At 44.3% G+C, this 16,843-nt stretch overlaps 1 protein-coding gene across 1 annotated transcript in view; it reads right to left on the bottom strand.

The window, feature by feature from the left end:
* Nucleotides 1-16,843, bottom strand: part of DHX29 (DExH-box helicase 29) — a 1,004,292-nt gene that overhangs the window by 924,440 nt on the left and 63,009 nt on the right. The window contains exon 2 of the mRNA XM_085631302.1: nt 14,071-14,144. Within this exon, the coding sequence (XP_085487428.1) occupies nt 14,071-14,144 (74 nt within the window). The remainder of the gene's footprint in view (nt 1-14,070; nt 14,145-16,843) is intronic.

Genomic DNA, 16,843 nt, shown 5'->3' on the forward strand with positions numbered 1-16,843 from the left:
CTTTCTTACAGGTCAGTTAGCTGTTTTATTCAGCCAGATCGGAAGGCTACTGACCACTGGAGGGTAAACTGGTTGATGAGCGTCCCATAGCATGTAAATTGATGAGGTATCAGAGTATCTGCACCTCCCAAGCCATACTATTTCGTGTTGAGGGACTTTGTCAGATTCCTGGAACGATGGCCTCATAATGGATATCTATCTCACAAGCAGCTGTCAGAGAAATTAACAATGTTGCTATGTTTCGTATCATGCAGAAGAGTTTCTGATGTTCAGGTGCTCGACCTAGCAGGTATACTGTATTCTCTGAAAGGAGTTTCCTTTTCCATTTCAAAACATACCAAAGTTAATTCTCATTGTGTTTCTTATCCTTCTTTTCCAAATAAACATAAATTATGTGTTGTGCGATGTTTAAAAGAATATGAAGCTTGTATCAAGTATGTACATCAAAGCCCAAGTAGTCAATTATTGATTGCACTACAAAAACCGGTTGGACCGGTGCCCACCGATACTTTGGCCAGGTGGGTTCACTGCTGTTGTCAGAAGCGGTTATAGAGGTTAGCAGAATTAGAGTCCATTCTGCAAGAGGGGTAATGGCCTTGAAAACATAGGAGTTGGGTTCTTGACTAGAGGATATCATGATGGAAGCAGACTGATCATCAGAATCTACATTTAACACGTTCTATCATAAACCATTAGTTGATGTAGCTTCCATTATTGTGTAACAGCTTTGAACAAGCATAATCTGAGCCCCTGGTCTTGACTGAATAATATATTTTCTAGCTGACGCGAAAATAATTTTCAGTTCGATTAAGAACATGGAGGCAAGGATTGTCCCACTCAATGTCATTTTGTCTGATATCAAATTTTACATACTTGAGTTACATAATTACTTTGATATGTTTTCAATATGTTAATTGATGCTTATGCCACCTGTTTGTTAACTTGATAAAATTAGACAGTGTTGTGGTGATACTGTGGCCAACATTTTCTTTCTATTTTAGGCAGTGATGGCAAACAAGTGTAAGAGACACCGACTTCTGTTGGCAGCCAGATGGATACTACTCTGGTTTCTCTTCAAGGATATGGAGATCATGAAAAGAATCATCACGGTCAGAAGTCATCCAGCTCCCATTGGTGAGTTGGTTCTGGGACTGTTCAGTTAGAAAGACAATATGAATGGAAAAGTTACCTGATGTTCAGTTTTCTGTTGGTGATTTAGTTCTCATCTGAGCAAAGAAAGATCAGGCAAAATAGTGCCTTAGATATTTATGGGACTAGATTTTGATTGATTGGTTCATTTGATCTAGGACAATCCTCTCATGTTCATGGGAAATGTAGTTTGGAATATGTTTTTCATTGGCTACTGTTCACTTTTGCAGTAAAAATTGAGAAGCATATTACTCGCCTCCGTGTCGTTAATAGATTTGAAAATTCTTAACGCATCAGCTTCAAAACATTTTATTGTCCCAAGGTGCAAAGATCCTGGAATTGAGCTGTCACCACTGCGAATGGTTTAAGATGCTGACCAGTCGCACATCAGAGTCACCATGTTCTGCTTGTTTTTTGCAGACACCACTTTCGCCACACATTGAGGAACCCTTATCCTGCAATACTAACTTTGCTGACAGGGTCCTGTCGAAAGACAACACGGAACTGCCAGGCAGCAATTCCCTCCGACAACAAGGGGTGCAGACGGTAAAAGAATAAATCTCCAGAGAGGGAGCAGATAGTGTCAAAGATAGGATTGAGGCATCAAGTCTAATTCAGAGCAGGCAACTGCAGAATATCTGGAGATTTAAAATGCTCTTACCGTGGGGAAATAATACGCATTCACCAGCTGAATAGAAGACTATGGTATGCATGGTCCTGCTTGAATTGCACATGCTCCTGCAACTATACTGGTTTTGCACTGCCAGAGAACATGTTGCTCCCAAAGAATGGGAGGCCTACAACTATTTGTTAGGTTTAAAAAAACAAATACTTGGCCATTCCTGCCAAGAAAAGTCAATGAATTATAGGGACAGCAACAGGTTTTGTTCCACAGCTTATTTGGCAAGGGTATGCACAGATTTGAAATCCCTGCAGGCAGAGTCTGGAAGCAAGGAGATGTTCTGGTTGAACTTATGCCACCGATACAGCCAATAGCTTGCAACAATGCCAGTCCACTCCCCGAAAGCCGCATCCTTGTTCCACAGGACTTGAAATGTTTCCTCCTTCTTCAAGTGGGAGGACAAAGTGGGTTGCACTATTAAGGAGTTAGCAAAGCTGAGGGGTCAGCGTGTAACCCTACACTCGCCAATGGGCCAACCAAGTCTTTCTACAGTAAAAACAATAGTTTGGTGTTTTTACTGTCGGAACAAGAAAAATATATGTTCTGTCCACAAAATATGCTTTACCCTGCCTTAGGGCTCTGTAGGCCAGCCACAGGGGTGACTTACATGTGTTCCAGGGGAACATTTGACCTTGCCATGGCTAAAAATGGCACAGTTAGGCTGGCAGTTCAAAACTGCTGTTCCAGTCTGCAATGGCGGACTGGAAGACTAGTTTTACCTTTGTCACAATTAGGATGGCACAGTTAGTGCTGCAATCCCTGGCGTGACTCTCTAACTTACAGGCCCTGGATAAACTGGGTACAATATACTAGGGACTTACAGGTAAGGTAACATATGCCATTTGGGATAGCCAATGTAACATACATGTTTTGGGGTCAGGGCACTGGCACCGAGGTCTGGTTAGCAGGTGCAAAATCAGCAGCATCAATCGAAAAAACTTGGGGTAAACATATAAAAAGAGGCATTTCCTTACAGTCCTGCTCAAATATCTGCAAGTGAAAAGAAAGAAGGTATCTAGGCTGGTATCAGTGGTGGTTGAAAAAAGATGGAAGATGGTGTTGGGGCTGAGGAGGCAGGCAGGAAATTGAATAACTGATGCTGAAAACAACATCAGAAACAAATTTACACTGAATATTCCTAGTGACACATTGGTGAGTAATTAGCTTGCATCAGAGGAACATGGCTATTTGCACTTAAGTCAGCAGTTGTCGGAGTAATAGATATGACTGAAATGGAACCACATGCAGAGAGAGGAGAAAAAGTGAGAGAGGCACTTTGTAGCAATAAGGTTCTGGGAGACGAGCTAGCAGTACTGTGTCCTATGACCCCCAAGAACCAGAACCCTTTGGCTTTAACTGAGACTTTGGAGTGGGCTTCTGTCCTTGCAAGATCTGGATTAAAATCAAGGAGTGTGGTGTCACGTGCACCTGGGTAAGATATTGACCTTATGTTGGAGAAACCTCCCAAAAAGGCTTTGCCTGATGGCTGACTGGGCTTGAAAGAACTGGTGCCTCTCAATGTCTGTAGTTCATATTCTGCTTTGGGAGAACAAGGATGTCCTAATACCTAGGCACCGTTTTTTTTAAATCAGTTTGACATCCATGCCCTACCCATCAGCTTCCTGAGCCAAGGGGGAGTTAAACGTAACCTCAGAACAGGAGGAGGATGAGTCAAGTTTCAACAGACCTTGTTAGACTGAGATTGTAACTAGTGACAACCACAGGATATTCTAGGTAGTAATCCCTAGTGCTACTCCTGGTGGCACTGGAGCAGACAGACTATACCTTCAGACCCAGGCTGAGGGTGCGAAGCATGCTTGACCTAGTGGATCAAAAGTAATGATCACCCATGGTTAGGTCACGCATGACAGCAACACAGCACAAGATTTATAAAACTGGCGATAAGGCCGGGAAACTTCTGGCATGGCTTGATAAACGTGATGTGGGGAAGAAAAGTATTGCACGGCTCCGTATGCTTGATGGCCGAGTGGTAACCGACCCTCGCAAAATAGTGCACACACTGGCGCGACACTTCCACCAGGTTTACACGTCGACATCTGTTATGACCACAGAGGAGGCACACTCCTATATTAGAGATATTGCCATGCCTAAACTCACACCGGAGGTGGCCCTTGAGCTCGAGGCTGATCTTACGATTGTAGAGCTACAGCTGACGATTGGATCGCTCCAGTCCGGAAAGGCAATGGGGCCTAACGGTATACCGGTAGAAATATACAAAAAAACAGCCTCGCACCTGCTAAACATGTATCGCGATAGCCTACAAAAAGGTGAGCTCTCATTAGATCAGCGGATAGTCACTACTGTGGCGATTCCAAAGCCTGGGAAGCCCCCCAAGGAGAGTACCTCGTATCGTCCCATATCCTTAATCAATGCAGAGGCAAAAATCCTAGCAAAACTCAGCGCGATGCGGCTTTCGCCACACCTGGAGAAGCTGATTCACCCAGACCAGTCTGGCTTCATGCCGGGCAGAAGCACTGCATTAAACCTATGGCGCCTGCATGGAGTGATGGCCCGCATACCATATTTACAAGAGCCTGTAGTTATCCTATCCCTAGACGCCCGAATGGCGTTCGATATGGTGGAATGGCCCTTCCTTTTTGCAGTACTTAATCATTTGGGCTTTGGCCCCAAATTTTGTGCGTGGATTCGCTTGCTCTACACTAACCCGGTGGCACATGTGACAGCTAATGGCCATATTTCCAGGGATTTCCCACTCTCACGTGGCACGCGTCAAGGCTGCCCGTTGTCGCCACTGCTGATTGCTCTAGTACTGGAGCCGCTGGCAGCATGGATCACATGGGAGCCGATGATTCTGGGACTTCGGTGGACAGCGGAGTGGGAGGACCGCGTCTCCCTATACGCGGATGATGTGCTATTGTATATGTCCTCTCCCAGTCACTCTATTGAGGCGCTCCTCAATATATGTGAGCTTCTTGGTCGTGCATCTGGATACACCATAAATTGGTCCAAATCTGTCCTATATGTATTGTGCAGACCACCACCTCAACTCCCCGGAGGCTGCCTATTAAAAGTTGCAGATGGCACATTTAAATATTTGGGAATCTATATTACTGCGCACTCTGACGAATTCTATAACAGGAATCTCAGGCCTCCCCTAGAGCGTCTTAAACGAGACGTGAGCCACTGGGAAATACTGCCGTGGACACTCCTGGGAAAGGCGGCGCTTTTTAAAATGATGGCGCTTCCTCGATTCCTGTACGCACTGGAGAATGCACCATTCCTGGTACCCCCAAGCTACTTCAAAGCGATAGAGGCACAGGTCTCCAGCTTACTATGGGGAAACAAACCAGCGCGAATTGCGCAGGGTAAATTGGTAAGAGGGTGGTATGACGGGGGAATAGCGCTCCCAAATATACAGTTGAACTACTGGGCAGCGCAATTAAAGATGATCAATCAGTGGATACATGCCCCGCAAACGGATCCCGCCTTTAAAGCCGATAGACATGAATTAGGGGCAGAGGGTATATTGTCAGCACTGTACAACGAGATGCGACCCCCTCATTTGTTCGGACCTACAAAACACACAATCACTCTATGGCATAAGGCACACGCTAAATTAGGCAGGCGGGGAGTCATAACCCAACTTACTCCACTATGGGAGACCAAACGATTGGGACGACTCAAGAACAGTAAGGGGTTTGCGCAATGGGACGCGATTGGCATCTCCACAGTGGGCGACATGTGGAGCAAAGGGGGAATACTCACATATGAACATCTTAAGGAACAATATGACCTGGCACCCTCTGAAATATTCCGCTATCTACAGGTTAAACACGCACTTCAGGCGGCCCTACCGGTGGGTACAGGAGTCCCAGAGGCCACCCCTTTAGAACATAGATTACTTACAGACCATATGCAAACGCGAGCCACCCCTTTTACCTACCGTAAGCTAGTCAACAACTTACCAGATCCCACCACAGCACTCAGTGGAAAATGGCCACAAGACGTTGGGGAACTAGACGATAGCGACTGGCAGGACGCAACGGCATCCCTGCGGGAGGTGGGCATATCCTTGAGGCTTAGGCTGGTAGAGCTTAAAATATTGCACCGCACTTACTATACTAGAGTCACCCTCTATAGAATAGGGAAAGCTTCCCATCCGTACTGTTTAAGACAGTGTGGGGACGAAGGGACCTTTTTTCACACATTATGGGAGTGTCCCAGAATAGCGGACTAATGGATTAGAGTTATGAGGACAGTATCTCAAGTGGAGGGGGAATCACTTATGCCGGAGCCCAAGAGTTGCCTATTAAATATTTGGGGACCTCACGCGTCAGGCACAGGAATGGGTTACACTAAGAATAATGGTAGCTAAACGGAACATCGTGCAGAAATGGGGTTCAGATGAAGTACCGGCGATCAAAGCTTGGTGAAAAGACATGGATACAGCCATGCTAACTGAAAAAACGGTATACACTAACCGAGGATGTCCGCGTAAATGCAATAAAGTGTGGGGAGCATGGAACGCATTTAGGGGATACATCTGTGAACCCCCTGGGATGCAATCGGGGGAGGTGTCGGGGGCCGAGTCGGACGGGGTTGTATAGGAGTACAGTATGCAATGCTAATGTATGCCGCAGTGTATCTAGCCAGGGCTAAGCGAAAGGATGTAAGAATACTAAATGCTGAAATACACTTCTGCTGTATGTCTACGAAACAAATTATGCTAAATTCTGATTGTAACAATGAAAATAATAAAAATGTTTTCCAAAAAAAAAAAAAAGTAATGAGCACCATATCCAAAAAGACACATTGTCCCAATCCCTCAGTGCAAGTGCTATGCATGGATGTGAAATAGGACTGGATCTGACAGCAGGTCCTAATTAAGACCTTTAGATGTCCTAAGCTCTTAAATGGTTTTGGTGCCCCCATTTATATCCAATTTAAAATATAAACAATAATAAACCTAATATAAAATGTACAGTAAAATGGAAACTAATGTTTATTTTTGTCCATTTTCAGTTTATTTATATTTGAAATGTTTTCTCCTACTTTTTCTAATTGCAACATTTGCAGTTTTGCACCATAACATCAATGGCAATCCGGCAATGGAAAATTTCTGCGGTGCCCGCCCTTCCCTTGATGCTCTAAGCATCTGCCTATTTTGCTTAATAGTGAATCCATCCCTGCCTGACAGTACAACCAAATCCCTGAAGTAGACAATGGCACTACTGGACTTGGTGCCCCTTCCCTGGGCTTTGACACCACAATATGACAGACATAGGTTGGTCAGGCTCCATGAGAAAATAGTTGCCTGATGAGGTACTTTTACCTTCATCAGGGATTATCACATCATAGGTTAGGTTGACCTCCACTAGGTAAGGTGTAGCTACCTCTACGGGATGACTCTCTAACCTTAACCACAGAAATGCTGTTTCCAATACCACATACTTATCCCCGACTGCTCTTTCCAGTGATGAAATTTAAAACCGCCCGGAGGATAGTTACCCTCACTATGTATGAAGAGCTGGTAGTTACAAAATCACCAGATACTGATCGTAGCAAAGAGAGAGTAGGTTTTAACCAAAAGAAGCAGGTTCTAATGCACATCAATTTACATAAAATAGGTTCTGGTAACAGTGCACACCTGTCTGGCGAAAAGAAACATAACTGAATATGATGTCAGCCCATGTAAAGGTTATCATTTCCAACTGCATAAATTGGTCTAATAGCAACCAAGTGGTAAATAATATTATTATTACTTCCGATAATAATGGGTATATGTTAGAAATCTTAGAAAATAAACTTAGGCAGAAAAAATAGAATAGGAGAGAGATATTGAAATGGGCAAAACAGGATTTTGATCTCAAGTTATACACCTATGCTTTGAGCCTCAAGGAAAAGGAAGGGCGGATGTTCACAAGGTGCATTCAGTCAGGCATAATTGGTTCATTATGTCATTTAAACTACTAAAAATATTTTAAAACCGTTATTAAATATAATTAGAAAAACTTTCTTTTTAAAAAGTTGAAGTAGCAGAGAAAACAGTAAGTAATAAACAGTAAGATGAAATCAAGACCATGAAACTCAATAAGGCACTGGCTCATGTGACATGATACTGAGAGAAAAACAGACCTGTTCAGAATTTGAAATGGACTTTAACTTGCAGAATGGCAAAATTAAGGTAATTCAAAAGTACTGCACGTTGAGCCAAAGAAGATCTCCCACCTACATATAAGGAGCAACAGGACCTTCTTTCCTAATAAACAGAGTGTGCATGCAGCAACAAAAGGGTTCAATGTGAAGAATGTGTGGCACTGAAAACAATATCTTCAAACTTAACAAGTTTTGCTGGAATTTCACTAAGTAGAGGAGATGTGCCCTTATCTACTAGCAGTCCTTGGGGGACAGACAGCACTGTGTGCGATTCATGTATTGTCACATCGCATAAATTGTCCAAGATGAAACCACTGAGGCAATTACCTCTACTTGGTGATCGAAGATCTAAGCGAGGGTCTTTAAGGACAAGAAAGTGCATGTGGACTAACAAGTTTACTAATCAAATATAAGGTTTCATTAATAAGAGAGACAGAAATATTAACTTAGCTTGGTTGTTTAAAGCAAGACTAAGATTTGGAGGACAACGGACACAACCAAAAAGTGGGTGATTGGTGAGAACACCAACATTACCTAAATATCAATTACATTAGCCAGTGATTAGTAATGCCGTTTGCCTTGAAGAAAGACAAAATATTTAGGCTAGCAACACATGTGTCTCATCTAAACCTATGAGCTTGGTGTTGTTGGTAATGGAAAATAAAGATAAAAGTGCAAATGAGAAAAGAAACGGGCTGCAAGCACAGATTAAAAATGAATGCAGTATGTCACAAAATAAAGAACTTTGTGTATAAACAATATATTTGGTAAAAACGGTCGACTTTTACAGTATACATTAATATTTTGCAAACCAACCTATGTATTAATAGGCTAGTTCACAAAATAAAGAATCATTGTGGATTGCAATTTTGTCCAACCTCATGAATATTAATAAGATAGCTCACAAGTTGAGACTATGATTCGCTGCCATCACAGGGATGGGGGTCTGCTGGGGTCAGTACACCACCATGTCTGTGATTATTTTTAAAGATAGCTATCTTTTTTTTCTTCAATGCAGCCTGTAAAGGAAAACTGGACGCATAAAAAAACAAGCATTTGCAATGCAATAGGTCTCGCATTTGCGAGAGTTTAAGCTATTGGCATTGTAAATGACAATGCCTTTTATTTATGCTTTAAAAACCAACACGGAAATAAAAGGCATTGCCATTTACAATGCCAATAGCTCAAATTCTCACAACTGCGAGACCTATTGCATTGCAAATGCTTGCTTTTTTAATGAAAGCTTAAAGTGAATCCTTTCAATGAACAGACTGCATTTCAAGAGCTAACATGTACCATCAAAGAAGAGTGTTTTGAAAATGAGTCAGAAATGAAGCTCCTGTTGCAAGTGGTGAACTTGAAAGGCATACCCAGCAAAAATGTTGCATAGTAGATTGTTTTAACAAAGGCCCAGTATTAATTTAGCATCTGTAAGAAAGCATGTGTTAGCACTCAGCTTCTCTTTGTGGACAAAAAAGCTGCAAATTTAACATTATCATGACAGCAGAGTAAAACGAATAAATGTGCCAGGGTGATGTGTGAATTACATTTTTATCTTTAGGACATCTTAACTAATCTAGACATCGCATGATTTCTAACCAAAAAAAGCCATTAACCCACCAATAAAAATGGCTGGCTGTACGGCTTATTTTACTTTTTGAGGAATTGATGGCATAAGGTTCTCCAAGCAGCAAAAGCCGTCACATCCAGACAAAACGTGAACATGGTCCCACAGAATCCCTGACACGGCCTGTTCCAATTCCTCAGGAAATTTTAAACTACAAACTAAGTTGATCAATTAAAATGAGGGGAAGATTAAAGAGTTGTCTGCAAGTTTTCGATGAAAACTGTTAAGTTGTAGAAACTTCTTTCCCTAACCTGAAAAGTAATCTTGAACAGCTATAAAGTACAACAATACTGGATGTTGGTGAGTCCTAGTCAAGATCGATATTGTATAGGATAGAGTGTGTGGGTGAAATTATTCTGATGGACCGCAGGGAAGACGCAAGGGAGCGGCCTTGAGAGCTCGGTACAGTAACTGCACCCTGTCATCCTGTGCATACTACTCAAAATTGGGATTGCCACTTTTCTCAGACAAAAATACCGCTCATTTGTTCATGATTTGAGATTCTGGAAGAAATCCCAGGAATATACAGTTTATGTTGGTAAAATACTAGCAGGTGTCAATGAAGGGTGGTGGCTTTCACTCTGGCACCAAAGTCCATGAGACCAAGCAGGAGGCCTGGCAGGCACACATCCTCAGCTGAGAGCCACCAAAGCTCTTTGACCCACGTAATTTAGGCCACCAGCCCCCTATTAATGGTATTTCAGGCACATTTTCCCAATATGGTGGCTTATCCCTTACCATATTACTAAATATTTTAGATCTGCAAATTCTATCGTTCCACTGATTCCGTTTTAGCTCGCTACCTGCATAGTACTACAAATAGTACTATGTGCCTTGAAATACTCTGAGTACTAACTTTATTACCGGCCCTACTAAGTGTACGTTTCTAGAACCTTTTCGACCTTACCCCGCTCATCACAAGCACACTTGTTTTGTTTCTCCGCTGGCACTCGTTGCCATTGCCTACAAAAAAGAGGTACTCAACAAGTGCAATAGGTTAATTTTGCTTTTCTTATTTCTTACATGGACATTCACTTTTCAATTCATTATTCTATTAAATACAAACCAGATAAAAATACAAAATTTCCGTAGACTATCCTTGGAGTCGTATTATCAGCACACATGATTTTTTAAGCATTTCTGAAGCCAAGAAAGACATTCATTAGGTGACATCGCTCTGAATTGCTCGCCCTCACTTAGGTGGAGCTAAATGGGATACTAATGACCCACGGTGCTAGTCTTTCCAGCTAGTAACACTATACCTGCAATTTAAACATTTTTTAAATTCTCTGCAAATAACAGACTTGAAATGAAAACAGGGGTTTGTATTAACTTAAATAACCTAGTGATCTAAGCAGTCTGTGAAAAGAACATTTCAGCCTTGGGGCCTTCAAGAAGGCCTCTGTAACATAAGTGAGCCTCTGTTTTACAGGGCTGTCTTAAAACAATAATGCGTTTCCTGTGCAAGACATTAATTAAAGAGGTTATAAAAATAAGACAAACTAATATAATTTGTGATTGTGTAAAATGAAGGAAGTGGGGGGCCGTACCACAGAGGCTTAATGAATCACAGGCGGGAAACAGCCTCCTGGCTAAGCAAACACGAGGCTTTGCACACAGTCATCGAGTGGATATACAATTCAGCAAACCGGAACTCGTTCTGTGTTTACATGGGTGAGATAAAGGCCTCACAGGAACCATCTGGGGAAAGTCCCGGACTGCTTGACCTACTCCCCACAGAAGGGAACGCTCAACGCCACATATGAAGCTGAGGCGCGTGCACCTGAGCGCGCACCTGCCTTGACCCGATAAAGCGAATACCTCATATTCAGGCGGAAGCTCTTTTTAACCAGCCACCTAGCTCCCTAAGGCATCCCAAATTAGGTGTTCTCCAAAATTTACAGGTAAAGGGCTGTCAAAACAGTTAACTAACGCGACGCGCCTTTTCATAAAAACAAACTTGTCTTAAAAAAACATGGTTCACATCAGTCAAAAGCATACCTCATAATCCGAAATCCTCACTTTATAGGGACATACAGACTGGCCATATGCCTTCGTACGGCGCAGTTCATGTAATTAAGCGGACTATGGAAGGGTTTTCACGGCTCTGACCTTCAAAGATCTCTTCCACCCACAAACACACATCTTCCCAATATATGTCAAATCTAGCAGAAGGGTTAGAGAGCTTTTTCAAATGACTCAAGTCCCGCTTCAAACGCTTATTTCACGGTTGACTTTTGTGTGATGTCGGTGTCAGAATGCAGCTTTGTTACGTCTGCGGAGGGTTTTATGCAGTTATTTCTCGCGCAGTTCGCTGATACCAACGAGGGGTTCAGCAATGACGGATCATGTTACACTTAAGTCTGCCCTGCTTCTAACATCACACAAACAGGAGGCGGGAAGTACACAAGGCAGTTACCTGACCTAAGACAGTAAAAAACGTATTTGGACACATTGAAAGCTCTGTCTAAACCCGCTCACATTAGAAGCAGCGTGTAAAACAAGCACGCAAGTGGTGCGCGCGCTAGAGCGAGACATCTGTTTTGCATTATCAGGCATGATAGTACAAAACAGATGTCGGCCTTGCGGGTAACAGACACCAATAGGCCATGGGCGGGGCAAATGCGGGACATGCGCCCGCATTTGTCCAATTGCGTGCTGTCTTTGTTAGAAAGATGCACGCAACGCCCAATGGCATGCAACAATAACAAAAACACACGCACGAGCGTGTGGTCAGCTTTCAGAAGCCCCTAAAAAAAGTCTCGCGCTACGCGAGCAATGCTCACACTGCAACACTAGGCGCGAGACCTAAAAAGGAAGTTTTACTAACTTTTTTATAACACCATGGGAGCCCTGTCAAATCCTAAGAAATGGTTTTTCCAACATTTATAAAGGGGAAGGGATCCCTTGCGGACCACTTCCCGTTTGCGAATGGGTTACCACCTCCTATGAAGTGACGGTAAAATGTGAATGTTTTGTAACTGGATTTCAGTGACAAAACATGAATACATACCATGAGAATTGCTATTTGGAAGGAATACCCTAAACACGGACCATTCCAAATACTGATACGGTATGGTTTTCTAAACCTATTTAACGATTCAGAAAACCTTTTCTGAATCGTTAAATGGCCTTATTACATTTAAAAAAAGGGTTTTAGCATTTGGGAACCCTCTCTAGATCGGGCTCTCAGACAGTAGGCCAGATGGAAGGGATAATAACCAACTCAAGGTCCAACATTTATACCCACACCTCGTTTTAATCAGCACAAAATACATTACTGAACAAAAGAGCTGAATGCAATCACAGTCTTTTGCAGACCATGCAGGAGGGATATCAGGACTGGCAGCATGAAACTACCCAGATCAGTTCACCGACACTAACTTCAACAATATACTATCCATGTAACATTCCTTCTGTTTTAAAGGGCACCTACCATAGACAGTCCATGGTTACAAAGTCTGTTGCGTACATTGTAACTTCAACAAAAATGCATTTAAAAAACAACATTAGGACACTCTATGAGCTTTTGATGATTTTCTAAGTAGTTGTTGGGTTAACATTGAAGGATACAAGTTTTATACCCTTGCTACCTGAGGTAAAATGCAGACACAGTTATTAAGTAATTCGACTTACCATTCATCGGAAAGGCATGAGTGTGGTGTGCTCTCTTCTATGACCAGTAAGGAAGGGTGTGTTTTTAGGGGAACTGCATACGGCAGGAACTAGTTGTTTAACATATACAGCACCAAAGATGGTTAACCAAATCACTGTGTTAATTGTGGACTGCTTGCTTTATCTACCTTCATGTGGTACTTTTAACATGCAAAGTTTTGTTTGTGTAGGTTAGGCGTACACTAGGGGACAGCATAACAGCTAATGAATAATGGTAGGTGAAAAGAAAGGACAGTGCTAATCATCACATCCTGCCAGGCAATGTGATTCAGGATCAAGAGATGGACGATAAACAAGGGATTCACTGGGGATATTGGGACACCGCTATAAATAGAACATTCAAAATCAACAAAAACATCCCTCTTGTTCAATGAAAGAGAAAATATTGTGACAGAAGGCTATCCTGAAAGCACCCTCCAACAAAACCAGGTTAATGTGGAAAGCGGTATCAAATGCACCTTGAACAACAATTGGCAGGCTTACTCGCCATCAAATGTAAAACAATGGTAATTCATAAGAAACAAAACGGACAAATATAAGCAACGCAGATTAATAATGGAAAAAATATGCTTCAAGACATACTTCTGTAAGTACAAAATTGTGGAAGAACATCAAACACATTACTATGTGATTGTTATGGCACATCGTTAGAATATATTCTAAAACGTTTATAATTAACTGGAGTATTTCGATGCCACTTTCACATGTATGGACAGAATACCATGCAAAGCATTCAGGGTCATTTAATTAATATTTCGTGCTTTTGGATCACAGAAAGAAAATAAGAAAGAAAAGTCACCTTCAAGATGGATTTATCCCTGTTTGCTGCAGACTTTGAATCAGCCGGGGATGCAAAACTGTAGGTTTTCTGACCTATAGATCCGAAAACAAAAAAAAGTTAACATGGGGGTCAATATAAATTCTTAATGATAGTGTGGTGATTATACCAATATCATGCCAACAACAAACATATTAAAAGATTAATTCATTGCAGACAATATTTGAAATTAGTAGGAAGGATGACAGGAATATCAATTCTACATAAGCTGACCATGGAACATGCTAATAATAATAGTAACTTCTGGTCTCCTATAATATTACCTCCCTGTTGTTGTATTCCGCTTTTGGTGTCCGTATATAGGTTTTCATGAAACATGTCCTTATATAGGCACAATTCGCATTGCATAGGCATAAGATCCCAGTCCTTATTTAGGCATTAGCCATGCTATCCAAATACAGGCATGGTCACCTACATTCGTCCACCCCAACGTCACAACGAGTTCTTAGAAACCAGACCCTTAAGCTCTTGGGAGTTTCCCTAGCCCAGGATTATTGATTTCTCGAAGAACTTATTATTATGCATGAACCGCTATTCCTTAAGGGTTCATTCCTGAGGTCTTCCTCTGCCCGACATTACGTCAATGCTAACATTCCAAGGCACCTTCCAGGTATAAATATACCTTCCCTTGCCCAAGCAAGTGGGAGGAGACCTCGACTTTGGAGGAGCCTGTGTCCCGGCATGACGCACTGACAAGAGACACTGTCATCCCTGCTTGCAGAGAATCTAGCTTCCAGTGTTCTGACTCCCTTTGCGGGGTGTTAGAGTTCGAGACCCGGAAAGAGATTCCCACCTTTCTCATTCTCAAGGTATGGAGCTGACTAGAACCTAGAGGGACTATTGGCATACCAGACTTAGCATACTATACTAAACTATAGAAAAACATCCTACAGAATACAGCACCTACTTCTTACATAGTGCTACACTTAGGTTAGGTACACTGGGGTAGAACTAGTTAGAGACCGCTCAGCCCTCCACAGGGCTTGGTCGCCCCACTCACTGCTGCTGCTCCTGCCTGCCTTTGCTGCCTCCTGCCTGCAGATTCCTTCGCTCGCTGCCCGCTGCTCCTGGGAATTTCCCGCTGCTCCTGGGAAATTCCCGCTGCCCGCTGCTTCTTGGAATTTCCCGCTGCTGCCTCCCTGCGGCCCCGCCCCCCTGTGATTCCATTCGCCGCCCGCTCCCGCCACCCAGCTGCTCCTCCCTCCCAGCTCCTTACTTATGACGCCCCCAGAGCGACCGCGCAGCGGACGCGCGCAGCAGGAGCGCCGATTGAGCGCCGAAGGTGCGCCAAAGGTAAGCCCGTCTGCGCCCGTCCGCGCCCAGCGCCAGACCCCCTGGTCCTCGCCCTCGCCAGCACACCCTGCACATCTACGATGCCAAAACCCTCCACGCACTCAACGCCGGCCGAAACACCGCCTGCTACCGAGCCACCCCGAGACGCACCCACGGACCCTTCACCTGCCTGACCTGCCGCTTCACCGGCCTCCGACCCAACACCGCACCTGCTAAACCGAGCCCCAGCAACAAACACCTGATGTGCATCCTGCTCAACACCCGCTCCGTTCACAGGCATGCCGTCGAACTCTGGAACCTCCTCGACTCGACAGCACCAGACATCGCCTTCCTGACGGAAACCTGGATGAACGCCTCCTCAGCGCCCGACGTCGCTATCGCCGTCCCGGAAGGCTACAAAATCACCAGGAAGGACCGCGTCAACCAGACAGGAGGAGGCATCGCCATCATCCACAAGAACACCATCCGCATCACGACCAACTCCGATGACACCTTCACCTCCGCCGAACACCTCCACTTCCAGATACACACCGACCCCAAGACCACGCTCAGAGACACCCTCGTCTACAGACCACCGGGACCACGCACACAGTTCAGCGGAGACATCACAGACTTCGTCAGCCCGCACGCCATCAATTCCACCGACTACATCCTCCTGGGGGACCTCAACTTCCACCTGGAGGACAACAAGGACCGCAACACCACTGCTCTGCTGGACAACCTGACCAACCTCGGACTCAAGCAACTGGTAACCACCCCCACCCACTACGCCGGCCACACGCTTGACCCAGTCTTCTCATCCAGCAAATACGTCACCTTCAGCCACTCCACCAATCTCCAGTGGACTGACCACAGCTGTGTCCACTTCAGCTTCAGTAAAACGACGACCCACCACCACCCTCAACAAGCCCCCCGCAGGAGCTGGAATAAGATCACCGGCGACCAGCTCACCACCTTCCTCAGCCAGAACCCCCCCACCAGCTCAACGGACCCCAACGAACCTCACACAGTGGATCACCAACTGCGCAGACGCCCTCGCACCACTGAAGAACCCCCCCCCCCAGCAGACGCGGCAGCAAGAAAGCCTCCTGGTTCACCGACGAGCTCATCACCTCCAAGAAGAATTGCCGCTCCCTGGAGAACGCCTGGCGCACCAACCAGACCACAGACAACATGACGGCCCTCAAACACGCCACCCGCAAACACCACCAACTGATCCGTGCCACAAAGAAGACAGCCTTCAAGGAACGACTGGACAACAACACTCACAACAGCAAGGAACTCTTCAGCATCGTCAAAGAGCTCTCCAACCCCGACGCCGGAAACAATGACATCACTCCCTCGCAAGACCTCTGCGACTCCCTCGCAGCCTTCTTCCACGACAAGATCGCCAACATTCACAACAGCTTCGGCCCACCAACCACGAACCCCACCACCGAAC

Source organism: Triturus cristatus, chromosome 2_1, assembly GCF_964204655.1.
Source record: "Triturus cristatus chromosome 2_1, aTriCri1.1, whole genome shotgun sequence".
NCBI lineage: Eukaryota > Metazoa > Chordata > Amphibia > Caudata > Salamandridae > Triturus > Triturus cristatus.